At 44.8% G+C, this 20,134-nt stretch overlaps 1 protein-coding gene across 1 annotated transcript in view; it reads left to right on the plus strand.

Annotated features, from left to right (window-relative positions):
- The window catches only part of lamb2l (laminin, beta 2-like), a 57,168-nt gene that overhangs the window by 25,968 nt on the left and 11,066 nt on the right, over positions 1-20,134 (plus strand). The window contains exons 3-20 of the mRNA XM_084185121.1: positions 7,565-7,734; positions 9,500-9,635; positions 9,724-9,797; positions 9,994-10,182; positions 10,293-10,356; positions 10,498-10,700; positions 11,051-11,171; positions 11,351-11,539; positions 11,744-11,923; positions 12,030-12,142; positions 12,307-12,386; positions 12,596-12,752; positions 14,932-15,072; positions 15,631-15,792; positions 16,248-16,369; positions 18,231-18,351; positions 18,622-18,814; positions 19,493-19,636. Coding sequence (XP_084041247.1) covers positions 7,565-7,734; positions 9,500-9,635; positions 9,724-9,797; positions 9,994-10,182; positions 10,293-10,356; positions 10,498-10,700; positions 11,051-11,171; positions 11,351-11,539; positions 11,744-11,923; positions 12,030-12,142; positions 12,307-12,386; positions 12,596-12,752; positions 14,932-15,072; positions 15,631-15,792; positions 16,248-16,369; positions 18,231-18,351; positions 18,622-18,814; positions 19,493-19,636 — 2,559 coding nt within the window. The remainder of the gene's footprint in view (positions 1-7,564; positions 7,735-9,499; positions 9,636-9,723; positions 9,798-9,993; positions 10,183-10,292; positions 10,357-10,497; positions 10,701-11,050; positions 11,172-11,350; positions 11,540-11,743; positions 11,924-12,029; positions 12,143-12,306; positions 12,387-12,595; positions 12,753-14,931; positions 15,073-15,630; positions 15,793-16,247; positions 16,370-18,230; positions 18,352-18,621; positions 18,815-19,492; positions 19,637-20,134) is intronic.

Consider the following 20,134-nt stretch of genomic DNA (forward strand, 5'->3'; position numbering starts at 1 on the left):
GGTCATATTCTCTGTAAATGATTGTAACTGGGAAACATTTATTGCAGGTGTGTGGAAGTGTTACCTTTTACCTTCATTTTGTATCAACTGGTGCTTTGCTATGTGCTGTCCTACTGTACAATCAATACAGAACTGGATATTTTCTAGACAGTGTCCTGTTCAGTGGAGGCTTCTGAGGGGAGGACAACTCATAATAATGGCTGGAATGGAGTGAATGGAATGGTATCAAACACATGAAAACCAAGTTCTGGATACCATTTCATTCACTCCATTCCAGCCATTATTATGAGCCGTTCTCCCCTCAGAAGCCTCCACTGGTCCTGTTCAATGTTAAATTAACCATCATTGAGAATGTGTACAAATCTGCCAATCACAGCACATCCCCCTATAGTTATCTGATCAGTCCATCAATTCATGGGATTGTCTAATGATAACAGTATAGTGACTGACATACTGGGCTTTAGTGCTGGAAGGCCATTCCACTGACTGGAATATGGTGTCAGAGAAGAGAGTGACTAGAAGGGACTGGATTCAAATCCAATAGATCACTGGAGCTCTGATACTGATGCTTGACCATTAGGGAGTGAGGATTCAGAGACAGCTCGTAGGAGCTGCTGTTATTGGATAAGGGTCAACAATGACAGTTATGAGGGCAGTGGAACAACCAAAGAATTGCCTAGGGAGAGATGGTCTCTGAGCACAGTAAGCAGTGTTAGATCCAGTAGAGGAAAGAGAGGTTGACAGGTCCTGGCCCTAGCTGCTCTGACAGTCAATGGATTCACTGCTCAGCGCTCCATTCCAGTGGCTGAGAAAGTGTCAGGTAGTGTGTGGAATAATCCTGAGCCTGGTTCCTCTAACACCCCCCGACTGCCCTCCCCGGCTCCCTGTCCCAGCCCGTATAGAGATAAGCAGCACAGAGCATGTGTGGACGGGCCCTCCACACTCCAACACACACGTTCTACCTCCGCACAGGGGCATTGTGGGAAGGGGCGGAGTGTTTGGAACAGTCCGTGTCCGACACTTTGACACCTGGAATGTTTTTCTTCATAAATACACATTTCCCCTCTCGCAGTCTCCCTGCATTCTTACTGTAACGCCCTGTACAGAAGGGAGATAGGATGTTGGGCAAGTGTGTGTGTAGCTACGCCTTCCTTCTTTGGTATGCGTGTGTGTGTAGCTATGTGGCGGGCGGCGTACAGACACGTGCTTGACCAACGCTCTAATCAGACTGTGAGAAACCAGCTGTTGTCAACAGCAGTTTTGAAACCTTCCAAAGGCCTGTGTTTTTGTTCGCACACTCCAATACATTAGCATTAGGACGCAATCTAACAGTAACGTTCTCTCACATGTTGACAGGAATTAGCAAAAAAGGTGTTATTTGAGACCTGTGATGTAAATGTTAGTTTTACTTTATATATGTCAATTTCATCATTGATTTTCGTGAGCAGCTAGCTGTACTGTACCTCCTCTGGAGTTTTAAGAAGAAAACATGAACAGGCGTTGAGCGGAAGGGACAACAGCGTTTACACTGGTCTACTGTATATTTAAGCAATAAGGCACCTCTGGGGTTTGTGGTATATGGCCAATATACCACGGCTAAGGGCTGTTCTTACGCTCGACGCATCGCGGAGTGCCTGGACACAGCCATTAGCCATGGTGTATTGGCCATATACCACAAACCCCTGAGGTGCCTTATTGCTATTATAAACTGGTTACTAAAGTAATTAGAGCAGTAAAAATAAAGGTTTTGTCATACCCATGGTATACGGTCTCATATACCACGGCTGTCAGCCAATCAGCATTCAGGGCTGGAACCACCCAGTTTATAATAAACAATGGGTGCTTAGGTCGGATTTGAAAAACTCTTTGAAATGAATGTCGCTGTTATGTTTGGAGAAAAGACAGAGGAATGCAATAACAGAGTAGGTGAAGGCAGACCCTGGTGTGGCTTTACCAGGGACCTCCCCAAATACACTCTTACAAAACACATGCACACAAAGATACACACACACATGCACACACATGTGGGTGCACACACACACAATCACACACACACACTCACTGAGATACAGTAGATTGCCCCTTCAAATGTCCAGTCATGCAACACACCCACATTGCAGCTTAGAGAAGCCATTAGGGTCTGTATCACTGTCAGAGATAGCTTGTCACAGCCAGGGAGGGGTCCTCTATCTTTGTTCTACATCTCTGGTGAGCTTCAGGTATTCTCTGTGGGCAAATGTACAGCACTCCTAAAGGGACTTTTCTGTTTGCACAGGGAGAGTCGGATATGTGCAGATATCAACATTCCAAAGGTCACGCTTTGATTTTGAATGTCTCAGGTTAAGTAAGGCCCAGTGGCATATTGCCTTGTGTTAATGCTTTACTGCTCCTTTACTGGAATTCAGGGAATCTGATTCAGTTAAATATTTTACTTGAACAGGGGCCAAGTCATGGCACAGGTATAGGATCTTAATTTGATCACCCTGTTGCAGGAGAACAAAAAGGCTTCTGAAGTTAGTAATTTCCACTTAGAAATTTCAGACTTGGCCCTATGTTTACTTGGTTCTCCTATGACACCTACACATGCTCTAATGACTGGGTGTCTATGGGAAATATGACTATTTCATTTCTCATGGGTAACACATGATGTTTTTAATTCCACATCACACCTTCCACCTCCGTCGTGTCCCAACATGCTGTGTGTTTGCTGTTACCTGGGCCTCTGATGTTGAAAGGGGCCCCAGCGATCTCTGCATCTCTTTCCACATCTCTAGCTGCCTCTCTATTTCTCCCGCTCTGTAGAAAGTCATCAGTCCACCCTTTCTTTTCTCTGTCACCCCCTTCCTTACCTCTTCACTCTCTTTCTCTCTTTGCCTTGTTTTTATTCTCCTCATTCAATCACTCTCCCTTCCTCTCTTGTTGCTCTCAACCATGATGAGGCTGGTTTTTCAGAGTCAGTGATGTGTCGACAACATTTACGTGGGTGAGACGGACAACAGGGTGTAATACTCAGAGCCCAAAATAGGGCATAATAGGGCAATTCTGCAGTGGCCCTGGCCCCTTCTGAACAGCTACCTTGAACACAAGTGTCTCGTCCAGGTGCAGAAGGAGCTGTGCAGTTCATAGTTCACAGATTATGGCAGTGTGTTAAAGATGAGGTCGCAACAACGACAACAACAACAACATTTATTGTCTCTATTTTAACAGCCACCATTCAGCTGTGAGGAGCCCGAAGCAACACTAGCAGTAGTATGTCATAGAAACCAACTCCAGTGTCCTAGAGACAGCCTAAGGGAATCAGTGATTTATTTACCTCTCTTCAATGTTCACCTCAGACTCCTGGCTTGAGGGCAGGAAAGCAACATTACCCTTGTCCTGGAATCCCTCACCTGTCCTATGAGTCGTTCCATTAGATTTCAATCACTTTTTGACCACACCCCTTTTGATTTGAACAAAACTTTCCATAGATATTTGCCCATAGTAGAAGTGGTCAGAATGTTACTTTTTGGACCTGAATGCCAAAAGATTTAGGAGATAAAGGGGGCTCAAAGTTGACCCATTTTGCATACCCCACCCTACCATGAGACATCCATGTCTTCATCACTGGAAAATATAAATGGTTGAGTTTGATATCATTTAAAAGCTTACAAACAGGGTTGTCAAACTATTTGATAATTTCTTGAAAACATTTGTTTTAAATAAAAATGATTTCATTTTCTATCCTTTAACTTAAATTATCTAAAAACGCATAACCTCCGATTTTTTTCATTTTCGCATAATTTGTAGCTTAGACCAAATTTTACATAATTTGAGGTGTTTGTGTTGTGCCCGCCATCAGTTGAGACACAGCATACTCTTGAATACAAGGTGGGTGTAATTTCAATCATAGAAATATAATTCATTCAATAGAATGGACATATTTACATTTACATTTTAGTCATTTAGCAGACGCTCTTATCCAGAGCGACTTACAGGAGCAATTAGGGTTAAGTGCCTTGCTTAAGGGCACATCGACAGATTTTTCACCTAGTCGGCTCGGGGATTAGAACCAGCAACCTTTCGGTTACTGGCACAACGCTCTTACCCACTAAGCTACCTGCATATCCCTTCAGACCACTGCAATTTAGCTGGTACACCATTGAAATTTGATTTGACATTTTTACTCCCAATTACTACCACAAAGATGGCCGCCAGTCCACCAACCATTGAATGTCAATATAAATAGGAATGTCTCTTCTATTATCTATATTTCTATGATTTCAATAGATTTCCTATAGAAGATTGAAATTATAATTTAAAACAACTGATATTCCTATTCAAGTCAACATTATCTGATGTGTGGACTTCCAACCATCTTTGTGCTACCATTTGAAAGTTTACATTTCGTTTTTGTTCACATTTTAGTACATTTATCAGCCAAAACATGACACCCACCCTGTATTTAAGAGCATGCTGTGTCTCAACCGATGGCGGGCAAAACACAAACACCTCAGGTATTATAACATATTCTAAGCTACAACATATGCGAAAATGAAAAATATCGGAGTTTACTTGTTTTTACATAATTGATGTTAAAGGTTAAAGAATGACATAATTTGTATTAAAAAAACATTTGTTTCAAGAAAATGTTAAACAGTTTGACAACTCTGTTTGCACGCTTTAAATGGTATCAAAATCAATCGTTTATCTTTTCCAGGGATGAAGACATTGGATTTCTCATGGTAGGGTGGGGTTAGTCTGGCTGACACCTAACTCGAAGATCTCCTGACTTCAGAGTTTGGAAAGGCTGTTTTGATGTTGTCAGCATGATGCATGGATAATGAAGGGGGCTGTGCTTTTTTACTGATTGGTTCTCCTCTGTGTCTTTCTCACTGAAACACCCATGGACAGCCACACACCCCTGAGTGCCGCCCCCTTCCAATATAACTGTTGGATTTTGAAATCCAAACAACGTTAGGTCTCAACACCCCAGGAAAAAGATAAACATCTGAGAGAACCAATTAAAGCTCAGCCAGAAATAAGCACAACTCTGCGCGAATACTGCATTTACAACGGCCTCCTGTCCAGACCAGTGTGTCAGCTCTCCCTCGCTGACCATGTGAGTCATGTTAGCCAGGCTAACGGTGGGGTATGCAAAAATGGTCAACTTTGAGCACCTCTATCTCCTAAATGTTTTGGCATTCAGGTCCAAAAAGGTACTTTCTGACCACTTCTACCATGGGCAAATATGTATAAAAAGTTTTGTTCAAAATAAAAAAGGGGTGCTGTCAAAAAGGGATTGAAATCAAATGGAACGACCCCTATGTAACCTGATCTGATACCATTATTTACATTAGTTAACTTGATACAGACTCTATCTGCGCTGTCTGTCATCACAATTACTACAGATCTGTAACAGAGAACAGTTACTGCATTTACATCGAAAATGTGTCATCCTGTTACATGTATTTTGTTACTCTCCAACGCTAGTAGTAACCCAGTAACCACTGTAGAATTGTCTATGATGGAAAACAGAGATGTTTTCCTGTGATTTCCCAGTCAGGGTGGGACCGTAGCGCACATAGTGTAGTGTACAGGAGTGGGTGTATGCAGAGTGAGCTCATCCTCTGGTCCTGCCTACTGACTGAACACTGCAAACACTAGACTCTTAGTGATACAGATACCACTCCTGTGGAAAGACAAGCCCATTGCCTCCAGTCACGAAGCATGAAGTCATTACCCTTAAGTTCTCTTTACAGACTGCAAATATAACATGATACCTGAGTGCCTTGCAAAAGTATTCATCCCCCTTGGCGTTTTTCCTATTTTGATGCATTGCAACCTGTAATTTAAGTGGAATTTTTTTTGAATATACACAAAATAGTCCAAATTGGTGAAGTGAAATGAAAAAAATAACTTGTTTCAAGAAATTCTAAAAAATAAATAATGGAAAAGTGGTGCATGCATATGTATTCACCCCCTTTGCTATGAAGCCCCTAAATAAGATCTGGTGCAACCAATTACCTTCAGAAGTCACATAATTAGTTAAATAAAGTCCACCTGTGTGCAATCTAAGTGTCACATGATCTCAGTATATATACACCTGTTCTGAAAGGCCCCAGAGTCTGCAACACCACTAAGCAAGGGGCACCACCAAGCAAGCAGCACCATGAAGACCAAGGAGCTCTCCAAACAGGTCAGGGACAACGTTGTGGAGAAGTACAGATCAGGGTTGGGTTATAAAAAAATATCCAAAACTTTGAACATCCCACGGAGCACCATTAAATCCATTATAAAAAAATGGAAAAAATATGGCACCACAACAAACCTGCCAAGAGAGGGCCACCCACCAAAACTCACGGACCAGACAAGGAGGGCATTCATCAGAGAGGCAACAAAGATACCAAAGTTAACGCTGACGGAGCTGCAAAGCTCCACAGCGGAGATTGGAGTATCTGTCCATAGGACCACTTTAAGCCATACACTCCACAGAGCTGGGCTTTACGGAAGAGTGGCCAGAAAAAAGGCATTGCTTAAAAAAATAAATAAGCAAACACGTTTGGTGTTCGCCAAAAGGCATGTGGGAGACTCCCCAAACATATGGAAGAAGGTACTCTGGTCAGATGAGACAAAAATTGAGCTTTTTGGCCATCAAGGAAAACGCTATGTCTGGTGCAAACCCTACACCTCTCATCACCCCGAGAACACCATCCCCTCAGTGAAGCATGATGGTGGCAGCATCATGCTGTGGGGATGTTTTTCATCGGCAGGGACTGGGAAACTGGTCAGAATTGAAGTAATGATGGATGGCGCTAAATACAGGGAAATTCTTGAGGGAAACCTGTTTCAGTCTTCCAGAGATTTGAGACTGGGATGGAGGTTCACCTTCCAGCAGGACAATGACCCTAAGCATACTGCTAAAGCAACACTCGAGTGGTTTAAGGGGAAACATTTCAATGTTTTGGAATGGCCTAGTCAAAGCCCAGACCTCAATCCAATTGAAAATCTGTGGTATGACTTAAAGATTGCTGTACACCAGCGGAACCCATCCAACTTGAAGGAGCTGGAGCAGTTTTGCCTTGAAGAATGGGCAAAAATCCCAGTGGCTAGATGTGCCAAGCTTATAGAGACATACCCCAAGAGACTTGCAGCTGTAATAGCTGCAAAAGGTGGCTCTACAAAGTATTGACTTTGGGGGGGTGAATAGTTATGCACGCTCAGGTTCTTTTTTTTGGTCTTATTTCTTGTTTGTTTCACAATAAAACATATTTTGCATCTTCAAAGTGGTAGGCATGTTGTGTAAATCAAATGATACAAACCCCCCAAGAATCAATTCTAATTCCAGGTTGTAAGGCAACAAAATAGGAAAAATGCCAAGAGGGGTGAATACTGTCGCAAGCCACTGTAACTGTGTATAACCTAATGAATTGGTTCTATAGTATGTCATTTCTTTATGTCTCCTTATCTGATGTGCTACATAATATTGAACTATTCAATCCATATGCTTTATAAATGATAGAGTAACTAATCTTTTTTTATTTTGTGTTCTTTTCCTTCCTCTTCCCTGTCCTCAATTCCCCCTCAGCTCTTAGTGTTGTGGGACAGCAGCTCCCCTCAAGCCCGCATGGCTGCATGGAGGGCAGCTGTTACCCGGCAACAGGCAACCTGTTGATTGGCCGAAACATTAATCTCAGCGCCACCTCCACTTGTGGTCTTCATGGGCCTGAACACTACTGCATAGTCAGCCACCTGCAGGTGAGAACACACACAGGCACACGCACACACACCTGGACTTGAACCTGAACCTGTTTTGGAAATAAGACCCCATTATCCGTCTTAACCCACCCCATAATTGGTCATGTCTCTCAGTAGAAGTCAGGACATCCGGTGGGTTGAGGGACTTGTCTGTTTGCGCCAACGGCCTGTCGCCCGTCTATTTCCATCTCTACGTGCTGCTTCGCCACCCCTTGACTACCCAGCCTCCCAATGTCTTAATGTCCCAGGTGTACAGCGCACCCCACCTCCCTCCCTCCTCCAACCCCTCCCTACATCCCTCTCTCCCTCTCCCCCCCTTCCCCCCCCCTCCCTCCCTCCATCCCTGACACATTTTGACTTGAAGCTTGGCCTGCATGTATGTGTTCTACCTCATTGTTAGCCTGTGGGCAGCAGATACGGTAACACATTGTGGAGTGTTATAGGGTTACATGATTGATGGGTGGTGACTGTGGAATGGCTCTTAGAGCAGGGCGGGACATGGTGACAGCCCCTCATACTGTACTCCAGGTGGGAACCATCATCTGTCAGTCAAATCACTCAACTGCTACTTCACCGGCCCACACCAAACACTCCTGTCGCAATCATTCCGATTCATTCCACTGATGTTTTTCCTATTTTTTGGTAGTTGTACTCATTTTGTCCTGGTTTTCTTTTTATAATACCTGTAGTGGTATGTACACAGAAGAAGGAAAAAAAAAACTTTTGCCTGTTCAATTCATATTGTAACAAATGCAGCTCCTGGTCACTTCCTGCGTCCTCCTACAGTAATCTGATTATGCCAGTGTAGTGGCTGGACCAAGTCCAGGGCTGGGGACTGATCTGTAGTAATCTTCCTATGGGCTGTTTGTTGTGACGCTCCATCAGAGGGGTTCCCGTCTGGCCCCACGGCCCACTTGATGGACTGGAACTAAAGCTTTAACGCTAGCCCTGCTTCCACTGGGTCGAGGATGGGGGAGCATGGGGGAGGATGGAGGAGCCAGTGGGCTGTGACACTCATAAGCCACAATTTTCCTGTGTCAATGAAGATCATTCAAATCAATGTCTTAAATGAGTGCTGATGAGTGCTAGTTATAATTTGAGTGTCCTCTAAGCTTGACTAATGGGAGGTAAATATGTCTAAGATGTGAGGAGAGGTAGAGAGGTTTGGTGATGGAGGATCCGTATATGATGGTACCCTTAGCTTGAAGAAAGGAATGCCCTTATAAGACGAGGTCCGAAATGAGGGTGTGAAAAGGAGATTTACGGTTTAAAGCTGGTGTGACAGGCATGTGCATGTGTGCACCGACACACACCTACTTATACACACTGTATGCTTTCCTATTGATTTCTCCCCTCAATCCTTTCACATAAATGTTGTTGGAGGCTTAATCTCCCTTGACAACAACCTAGTTAAGAGACCCTGCTCTGGCGTTTTTCCATGCCCCCCTCCCCCTCCCATCCCCTCTGCCCTCCTCACTATCCACCCGATCCGCTCCACAGTAATTAAGACTATGATCTAGGTGACAATGTTACCACTGCTTGGCTCCGGTCCTGCTAGCTGCCATTGTGACTTGCAAATGAGTGCCTGACCCACATTTGTAGTTTCCATAGGCAACCAGGGCTTTCCTGTTGGTGGTGTCAAACTCCTAGATACACATGTCAGCCGAATGTCGTAATTCAGTGAACAGGTCTATTTAAGTCAGTGTTACTGTATCACACACAAGTTAACAAATCCTTCACACCTGCTGCTTCTGTCTCCCTGTAGGAATTGGACAAGTGTTTTGCGTGTAACTCTCAGCGGCCTTATGACCCATACTACCACAAAAACAGTCACCGCGTGGAGAACGTCATCCAACTCAAGGACAGCAACGAGGACCTCACCTGGTGGCAGTCCGTCAACGGTGTGTGTGTGTGTGTGTGTGTGTGTGTGTGTGTGTGTGTCTCAGCTGTAATAATCTCATTGTGTTTTGTGTGATTTATTCCCTACAGGAGAGGAGGGTGTCAGTATCAGACTCAATCTGGAGGCAGAATTCCACTTCACTCACCTCATCATGAAGTTTAAGGTGAGAGTATGTGTGTGTTGCTGTCTGATGCCAGCTCAGGAATTTGTTGAATAATATCCAAGAGACATGAATCCAAATTACCTACAAACATATTATTACCAATAAAACAGACATGTAATAAACGTCACATAAATAATTCTGAATAAGTCCCAGCCGTTACTGAACTGTTCCGGCTGTTCCATCTTTCTTTCCAAAGACATTCCGACCGGCCGCCATGCTGATAGAGCGTTCGGCTGATTTTGGTCGCTCCTGGAGACCGTACCGTTATTTTGCCTACAACTGCACCAAGACGTTTCCACGTGTGCCCTCCCACGCCCTCCACTACATCAATGATGTCATCTGTGAGGAGAGATATTCTGACATCGAGCCCTCCACGGAAGGAGAGGTGAGGCCATGAAGCGAGTTAGGGACAATGATGGTGTTTCCTTCTTTAGATGAAGAAATGTGTATTTGTTGATTATCTGAGCTGTGACACGACTCTCTTTTCTCGCTCAGGTCATTTATAAAGTGCTTGACCCTGCCATACATGTGAAAGACCCATACAGTCTGGAGATTCAAGGTGAGACAAATACTTGGGAAATGAGATCAGTTAAGAAGACAATCAGAGGACTACTGAAAGTAACCTATAAACTATACATTTTATAGGACTCCATTAAATAATAATGAAAGATTTATGTAAACATCCCCTTTTATTTGGTAGAGCTGTTGCGGATCACCAACCTGCGGATCAACTTCACCAAGCTGCACACCCTGGGAGATAACCTGCTGGACCGGCGTTCTGACGTGCTGCAGAAGTACTATTACTCCCTGTATGAGCTGGTGGTGAGGGGCAGCTGCTTCTGCTACGGACACGCCTCAGAATGTGCCCCCGTGCCAGGGGTTGATGCCAGGGACAGTGGCATGGTGGGTAGGACAGAGGCATAGCTCATATCCAGTCAACTCTTTTTACACCTCAGTTTGTGTCAGGTAGCCTAGCGGTTAAGAGCATTAGGCCAGTAACTGAAAGGTCGCTGGTTCGAATCCCAAGCCGACTGGGTGATAAATCTGCTGATGTTCTCTTGAGCAAGGTACGTAACCCTAATTGCGCCTGTAAATCGGTCTGGATTAGAGCGTCTGCTAAATGACAAAAATGAAAATGTCATATGTTGTCTCTGTGTGGGAACCCTTGGTCATTGCATATGCTGATGACTGTGAAAAATGTCCAAGAGACAATGGTAACTGTGATGTTTTCTTTCTGTGTTGTGATTGGTCAGATCCATGGGCGATGTGTGTGTAAACACAATACTGAGGGGTTAAACTGTGAACGCTGCAGAGTCTTCCACAACGACCTGCCCTGGAGCCCAGCCGAGGCCAACAACCCTCACACATGCAGAGGTGAGACTAAACATAACTCACCTGTAGTGGTAAGACAACACACACTCACTTGGAGTGGGAGGAATCTGTCAATGTAGTCCAACCCTGTATGTAGAAGTAACACTACAGTACACACACAGCTGCAGAAACAACATGCGGCACCATTTCTGATGTATGTGATTTTTTGCTTCTTTACCTAGAATGCAACTGTAACGGTCACTCCAGCGAGTGTCACTTTGACATGGCGGTGTACCTGGCCACGGGCAATGCCAGCGGTGGCGTCTGTGACCACTGTCTCCACAACACCATGGGACGCAACTGTGAGATGTGTAAACCATTCTACTATAAGGACCCCAGCAGGGACATCAGAGACCCAGCCGCATGTACTGGTGAGCAAACCTGGAATAAAATACCGCAATCTAGTGTTCTGCTGTCTGCATACTACTATGCATACCGCTATCCATGTGTTTTGGTAATACAGTGTAGAAGGACTACTCACTTTTTGCCCATCTCGGTCTCTCTGCACTCCACTCTCATTGTGTGACTGTTTCTCTGTCTCTCTATCTTCCTACTCTCACTCTCCCTCTCTCTAGCGTGTGACTGTGATCCTGTGGGTTCCATGGAGGGAGGTGTGTGTGACAGCCACACAGACCTGAACATGGGCATGATCGCCGGGCAGTGCCGCTGTAAGCTCAACGTTAAGGCCACCCGCTGTGACTACTGCAAGGAGGGCTACTACGGCCTGACCCACAACGACCCACAGGGCTGCCAACGTGAGTGTGTATACCTTAACGTGTGCGTGTGTATGCATCTCTGTGTGTGTGTGTGTTGCCGCAGACAGTGTAAACCATATATGTGTCTACTGTTTGTTTCTCTCAGCGTGTAACTGTGACCATCGTGGGATCATAATGCTGGGAGCACCATGTGACCAGATCAGTGGGGACTGCTCCTGTAAGAGATACGTCACAGGCCGCTACTGCAACCAGTGTCTGGTAAGACTGGCCCTGTGCTCTTTACAGACCATCGTCTACTATCTCACACACCGTGCCTACTTTATACAGGATACTTTTCTGATGCCTCTTCTTCCATCTTGTAATGATTGTATATCGGTTCTGAGGATGTGGTCATAATGTTGTCTGTGTGTCCTCCCCTTTAGCCGGAGTACTGGGGTCTCAGTAATGACCTTGCAGGCTGCCGAGCCTGTGACTGTGACTTTGGTGGAGCCTACAGCAACAGGTACGTCCGACGTTTCAGGATAATTGCTTATCTCTGTGTGTGTGTTTGTATGATTAATCACACTGAATAGGACTTAGCACTTAGTGTTGTGCAAGTCTTCATTATTAGGTGTTAAATCATGTCTAACTTTCTTACCGTTTCTTGACTGGTGAGTTGTGAATGTACGAGGCTATGATGTCTGTGTGTACTGTATGTCTGTCTGTATACAGGTGTATGGTTGAAAATGGCCAGTGTGACTGTAGAAGGCACCTGATTGGTCGACAGTGTTCTGACGTGCAGCCTGGGTACTTCTGTGCCCCACTGGACTACTACAAATATGAGGCAGAGGACGCCGTTGGCCACTCGCCTAGTGACCACAACCTTCCAGTAAGCATATACAGTACAAACAGAAAAACTGTCCGATAGGGCACTATTAATAGATGTAAATTGAGTATAGTCTAGTGTGAATTTAGTCCTTACAAGCATACCAGTGTTTGCAGTTCACAGCTCTCACCTGCTTCACTGCTAAATGTAGAATCCTTGAATAATATGTTATTTCCTTGGAAGATGTTAAGTCTTTCTTTGCTGGACAGTTAGGAAGTGAATGGTCTTTCTGTGGATTTGGTACTTTTCCTTTTCTCTTGTGCTTTAAATAATGTGTGTAAACACCTTTCACTGATATTCTATCCGACCTTGGGATTCTATATCTGTGCGATATGGTTTTTAGACTAAACTTTTCCATGTTTGGTCTTGGGCACAAACTGTTAACATAAGGAGATTTCACTGTATTATTTCACATTCAAGGTCATTCTTAGTGGATTAGAAACTGTATGTCTGTGTCGGTTCTGCTAAGTCTCTGAGTAGAACACTATCTGAGGTCTTTATCTGTATCTGGGTCCCGTTGGGATGTTTGACTGGCTTTAACTGTGCCTTGCAGGTACAGGCAGAGCTAGAGAGATGGGTATCAGACAGGGAGAATGTGTCTCTGTGTGGGCAGACCCATAGCTCAGGAGTTGTGTGTGTGTGTGTGTGTGTGTGTGTGTGTGTGTGTGTGTGTGTGTGTGTGTGCGCACTATGGAAGGTACTGATAGTCTGGCTCCCACAGGTAAAGGGATTTACACTCCTCTCTGATTGGTCAATCAGATTACCTGCTGCGTGTACAGACCCCCCCCCTACTCACCCAGACAGTTGCTGGAACAGAACACAACAACAGACAGACAACGGCTGCAGGCAGCAGGCCTCTGTGTTATGTTATCTCATATCATACCTCCTGTCTCCTCACTTCCCCCAGGACAAGCCTCAACATCCCCTACAAAAGCTAAATTTAAAAAAGGAATATGAAAGCATGAGATACAGTATGTAAGAGGCTGTCTGTAGAGTACAATAGAGTGCAGGACCAGGGGATTGTGGGTCATGCAGTAGCTGGACTCAGGGGTTAGTGTGTTGTCACTTTTTTAAAAGTGATTTATTATAATGTGATATGAAGGGTGGTCATGTGGTGTGAAAGGTGGTCATGTGGTGTGAAGGGTGGTCATGTGATAATAAACATTATTCTCTCTTGCACTACATCCCCTCTCTCTCTAGCTAACATGATACTGATTATACTTTCTCATTTTCTGGCATCTCTTTCTCTCTTTTTATTGACATGGCATCAGTTCATGCTTAGCATCAGCTCTGAGCCTGGCTCCTCTCTAGGTTTCTTTCTAGTATCCTGCCTTCTAGGGAGTTTTTCCTAGCCATTGTGCTTCTACGTCTGCGTTGCTTGCTGTTTCGGTGTTTAGGCTGGGTATCTGTAAAGCACTTTGTGACAACTGCTGATGTAAAAAGGGCTTTATAAAATACATTTGATTGATCAGGTTTTCTCAGGTTTCGTAGCGTCTTCAAACTGCGCTCTTTTGAGGGTGACCTTGCATTAGATGAGGGTGGCAGCATGTTGTGTATATCAGAGGTCAGATAAGTGAGTATTGGCTGGTGTGTTAGCTACGGTAGTAGTGTGCAGTGGGCCTGCAGACAGAGCAGAGCCCAGTAACTCACCGACAGACACTGTGGTAGGCTAGGCTCCACTCAGAGCTATGACACTGGCCCAGAGCTGAAGTGACCCGGAAAAAGATCAGACGGTAGAGGAGATGCCAGCCTGTCACAGAGAGTTAGTGCTGCCTGCCACACACACATACACAAAGCCACAGCTTTCTGCCTCTTTTCTCTCTCTCTCTCTCTCTCTCTCTCTCTCTCTCTCTCTCTCTCTCTCTCTCTCTCTCTCTCTCTCTCTCTCTCTCTCTCTCTCTCTCTCTCTCTCTCTCTCTCTCTCTCTCTCTCTCTCTCTCTCTCACCCACCCACACGTTCTAGCAATATCTCTAACAGCACCACTCCCTCACATACACTTTCTTTCTTTCTCTCTGTTGGAATGAATGTAAAAGTTTCCATTTAATATCCTCATGGTCACTAATTTCAGCCTAGTCAAGGTACAGCTATTCTGTTCCTAGCAAGGCAGGCACACTTAGTCTATAAGTCGGTAGTCAGTAAATCAAATGAACTAATCCTCACCTCCACCTCTCCTCTCCCCAGGGCAAGGCCAGGCCCCAGGCTGAGGTCGACTGTGTGGAACACCTCAACAACCAGCTGAGGAGACACAGACGCCACAGACGCATCGCCACCACCCAGCAGCAGAGGACAGCACTGAGGCGCATCCGCCAGCTGCAGCAAACGGTAACACTCACTGTCTGTTCCCTCCATATAAATAAATACTACTACTGACCTCTATGTTTCCATTTGCCTTGAACCATGGTCAAAGTGATTTAATATCGATTGGATGATTACAATATCACACACAGAGAGAATGGCTGTTTAGTTTTTTTTTTGTGCACTTCAAAGAGCTCTGCTGATAAATCCCAGTGAAGGTGGCCCACATATGGTAGAGATAGTGGAGAATGTCTCCACACAGACATATTCCATAGACCAGTCAGTCAGATGGTTATGGGGTGGGCTGTGGGCGCAGGCAGCCAGGGCTTGACAGCAGGAATCTGAGTCCACCCATACAGTCCATACAGGTATGTGTTTGTTTAATCTCCCTGGATAGTCTCTCTCCTCCACCACAGACTAGATTACCTGTCAAGGATGTCTAAACAGGGCTGTTTTACATGCTGTTCATCTGACTCCTCTTGTTGGCATAGTACAGTATGCATGCAGGAATGTAGAACTGTTGACTGTGAGGGCCCTGATAGTCCTGTGTATGTTCACGGGTCATCTTCTATGTGTATGTTCCAGCCTGATGTAAGGAGTGTTCACAGGGAGAGATCTCAGGGTCACATGGTCACCTGGACTGGACCTGGTTTTGCCCGGGTCAAAGATGGTGCTGGACTGGTATTCACAATAGACAACATCCCCCATGCCATGGAGTATGACATCATGATCCGCTATGAGCCAGAGGTACACTTCACTCTCAGAGTTCCTCCATGTCTTCCCCACAATGAACCATATACATTCATTCAAACCCAATGTACAGTATTACAGGATTACACTATCAGAAATAAAATATTTGAATGTTGTCTCCCTCCCTCATTTTATTACTCCACAGGGTGTAGTTGGAAATGATAATTGTGATAACGTTTACATTTTAGTTATTTAGCAGACACTCTTATCCAGAGCAACTTACAGTTAGTATATTCATTTTAAGGTAACTAGGTGAGACAACCACATATCACTGTCATAGTAAGTAAAAACGTTCCTCAATAAAGCAGATATCAGCAAAGTCGGTGCTAGTATGAAAAGACAAGTGTGAGTGTTAGTGCAAGAACAATGCAACAGTGTAACAATGGAACAGTGTAAAACAAATGCTGTTTCCACCCTTTAAAACACTGCCTGTTATGTGTGTGTGTGTGTAGTCTACTGAGGACTGGGAGGCCATAGTGAGTGTTACCTCCCTGCTGCTGCCCACCAGCTCCCGCTGTGGCAACCTGCTTCCCACTGAACAGCTCTACACTGTCACCCTGCCACACCACAGGAGGTACTACTGATACCAGCAGTGTGTGTGTGTGTAAATGTGCGTGAGAGAAAGAGAGTGTTTTAGTACATGTTTTTATTGTTATATATGTTTCCCATATATGTGGTCCTCTGTAGCTCAATTTGTAGAGCATGGCGCTTGTAACGCCAGGGTAGTGGGTTCGATCCCCAGGACCACCCATACGTAAAAATGTATGCACACATGACTGTAAGTCGCTTTGGATAACAGCGTCTGCTAAATGGCATATTATATTATATTTCATTATCGTGTACTAACCTGTATGTCAGTGTATGTGTGGTCTTTGGATTAAACCCAGGTATAAATCTAACAGTGACTTCAATTATATTATCTAACCCTCTAGCAATATTTACAATCCAGCAGATCAGCTGATAACTAAGTATTTCAGAACATTCCTAAAGGGATGTCTTGGATATTTCACTGTATACTGTATCTTGGTTCTGGCCAAACACGTGTGTGAGAGCACATTCTTCTGTTAAAGTAAATTGATAGTGTATTGAGATTGAGTAACGGTGAAAACGCCCAGTCTAGGTGAGAGCAAGTTGCTGTAGGTTCATTGAGTTCGTTTTAGATTTATTTAGCTGAGATCATCCTTGAGATTGCAGATGGTTAAGATAAAAGCTTGCCAGAAGATCACGTATGAATGATTTGACTGTGTGTATGAGTGTTCACCCGGTAGGGGGGCCTTGCAGTGAATAGGAGAGCATGTACTTTGTTGCAGGTAATATACAGTACAATGTTTGCTATCAGCAATAAAGATGTAGTCCTTGTTGTGTTCTGTTCCTTTGAACTTTGCTATGGGAAATAGTCCTGCCTCCACATTCCTCTGTATATGGATGTGCCTGCCATGTGTGTTTGTCCTGCAGCATGCTCTTTGTCCACACTCATTCTCTCACACTCTGTCAACCATCACCATGGAGACTGGCCAGCCCAACCCTTTCCTTTCCTTCTCCACCCCACCTAGGAAAGACTCTGAGTCTACCTCTCTGTTTTTACCTGCCTAGTATGGTCTATTCTCTGGTCAACCAACCTATACATGTTGAGAAACTTCCCTTAGAATGAACTTGTGTGTAACAAAGAGTTCCGGCGGCCCTAGCCCGGATCTTACTGGCTCACTGGACCGTGGCTCCCCCTGCTGTTCTGCTCTATAATTGGCGCCTCAGGCAGAACCAATTAGCAAAGCAACCCAAAATACAAACAGCGAGTCAGAAGTCAGACAGGATGCCAGGGCAGAGAGGGAAAACAAGGGCACTAGGCACACAGTGGCTGGCAGACTGGATCACACACTCTTTGTTGAGAGATTAAAGAGGTGATGGGGTACTAACCCCTCCTCTTTATGAACTCAAAGACCTGTTCTAAATTAGTTGTGTGCAATTAGTTTTTGGGGAATGCAGCACATCTAAAAAAAGACAGACTGGATTGTTGTGTTCACATTTGAGTTGATTCATTTTGGTAGCCCGTCTGTGTCTCCGTCTGTTGCCTGTTTACCAGTACTGAAGAGCAGGAGGAGAAAGGCCCTCTGACAGAGACTGTTCATCTGTCTCTTCCAATCAGGGGTCCCAGACCTCCCTGTTTCATCCTGGCACTGGCACTACTGTATGTGTGTTTGTATAGTGGGTGTGTATGTGTGTTTGTATAGTGTCTGTGGGTGTGTATGTGTTTTTGTATAGTGTGTGTTTGTTTCTGGTCCAGTGAGCCTCTTCACTCTGTGCGTCATCTGGTTGCAAGGCTAAGTTTGATTTCTTTCACTTTAATTTTTATGGCTGTATTTCCTTTCAACTTTATAATATAGAACAATGTAATATCAGATTGTCTGCTAAGAGAATCTCTTTGTGTGACCCAACAGGTATGTCCAGATGCCCAGGCCTTTCTGCTTTGAGCCCAGTAACCGTTATGTCGTGGCCATTAGATTCCAGCGCCACGGAGTGTCCCAGAGACACCTGACTGCTTTCATCCTCGTTGATTCGGTGAGACAGTCAGACTAGAGTGACAGCCCCGCATTAGATGGAGTTAATGTAAAACAGAAAGCAAAATGTTTATGTGTGTGAGTGAACGATCAGCAGTGGTGTGATAATAACTGTTGATCAGATACCGCAACCTAGTGGTCTGAAAACAAACGTGCATTTAGATTAAGATTGAGACTGCAATAGGTACCAAATTCACTTTACATATGAACTCCTTTCAGCTCTCACTCACCTTCTTTTACTACCTTTCATCCCTCCATTCCTCCTCCCCAGCTGGTGCTGATCCCCAAGTACACAGAGCTGCCTGGTTTCCAGGGTAACGACCCTGCGGTGGAGGAGCGCCGTGATGAGATGGTGCGCTACATGTGTCTGGACTCCTTCCTGGCCACGCCCATGCCCATGCTGGCAGAGATGTGCACCAAGCTCATCTGCAGCATCTCTGCCATCCTGCATGATGGAGCCCTGCGTGAGTGGACCCTCCACACAGCCACACACTGCACTGGGGGGTCAGGGGTCAAAGATCAAAGGAACGGGAACATTAGGCAATGCCTCCATTAATACCTTCTTATCGAATACTGGGTATTAAATACACTTTACTTACCAATCTACTATTACAAGCTGCGCTATGATAAGTAACACAATGTAACCAGTGTTGCCAACTATTTTTAAGTAAGAATCGCTGTTGGCTCCTTGATTTGTCGCTAGAAGTCGCTAGATTGCATTTTGCGACGACGTCACAGCATCAATTTGCTGCGGCCCCCGACGTAGCGTTTTTGCCCCCCTCTCCCACCACACACCCCCTCCTCTTGTGCTTCTCTTCCTGTGTGTGCACCGTTGCTGTGACTTCTGTTGGACAGACAGCTTCTCCCACTCCCGTTTGCGCCAGAATTTAGTGGGAAAAGTCGCTAAATGCTATCAAAACCATAACTCTCGGTGGCAAAACTCCTCAAAAGCAGCCTGAAAAGTAGTGAATTTGTCGCTATCCTCTAAAACCAATAAAAGTTGCTGGAGTGGCCTGAAAATTCACTAAATTGGCAACACTGAATGTAACCCTGTTGTAACACAATTTGATATGGTCTCCGTATGCCATCACCCATGGCTTGTTTGACTAAACACTTTTCTTCTCCTCTCATGTTCCCTACAGAATGTCAGTGCGACCCCCAGGGGTCTCTCAGTGCTGAGTGTGACAGGGTCGGAGGTCAGTGTCGCTGTAAACCCAACGTGATTGGACGACGGTGTGACCAGTGTGCACCTGGCACTTACGGCTTTGGACCATATGGCTGTACTGGTGAGTGAGCACTGACATCCTTCAGTCATTCATCATATCTTTGTTTTATTTATATATATATATATATATACACAGTTGAAGTCGGAAGTTTACATACACCTTAGCCAAATACATTTAAACTCAGTTTTTCACAATTCCTGACATTTAATCCTAATAAAAATTCCCTGTTTTAGGTCAGTTAGGATCACCACTTTATTTTAAGGATGTCACAATAATTTTACATTTTAGTCATTTAGCAGATGCTCTTATCCAGAGCAACTTACAGTTAGTGAATACATATATTTTTTTTATACTGGCCCCCCGTGGGAATCGAACCCACAACCCTGGCGTTGCAAACGCCATGCTCTATCAACTGAGCTACATCCCTGCCGGCCATTCCCTCCCCTACCCTGGACGATGCTGGGCCAATTGTGCGCCGCCCATGAGTCTCCCGGTCGCTGCCGGCTGCGACAGAGCCTGGATTCGAACCAGGATCTCTAGTAATAGTAGAGAGAATGA

The sequence above is a fragment of the Coregonus lavaretus genome (assembly GCF_964263955.1).
Source record: "Coregonus lavaretus genome assembly, chromosome: 20".
Taxonomy (NCBI): domain Eukaryota; kingdom Metazoa; phylum Chordata; class Actinopteri; order Salmoniformes; family Salmonidae; genus Coregonus; species Coregonus lavaretus.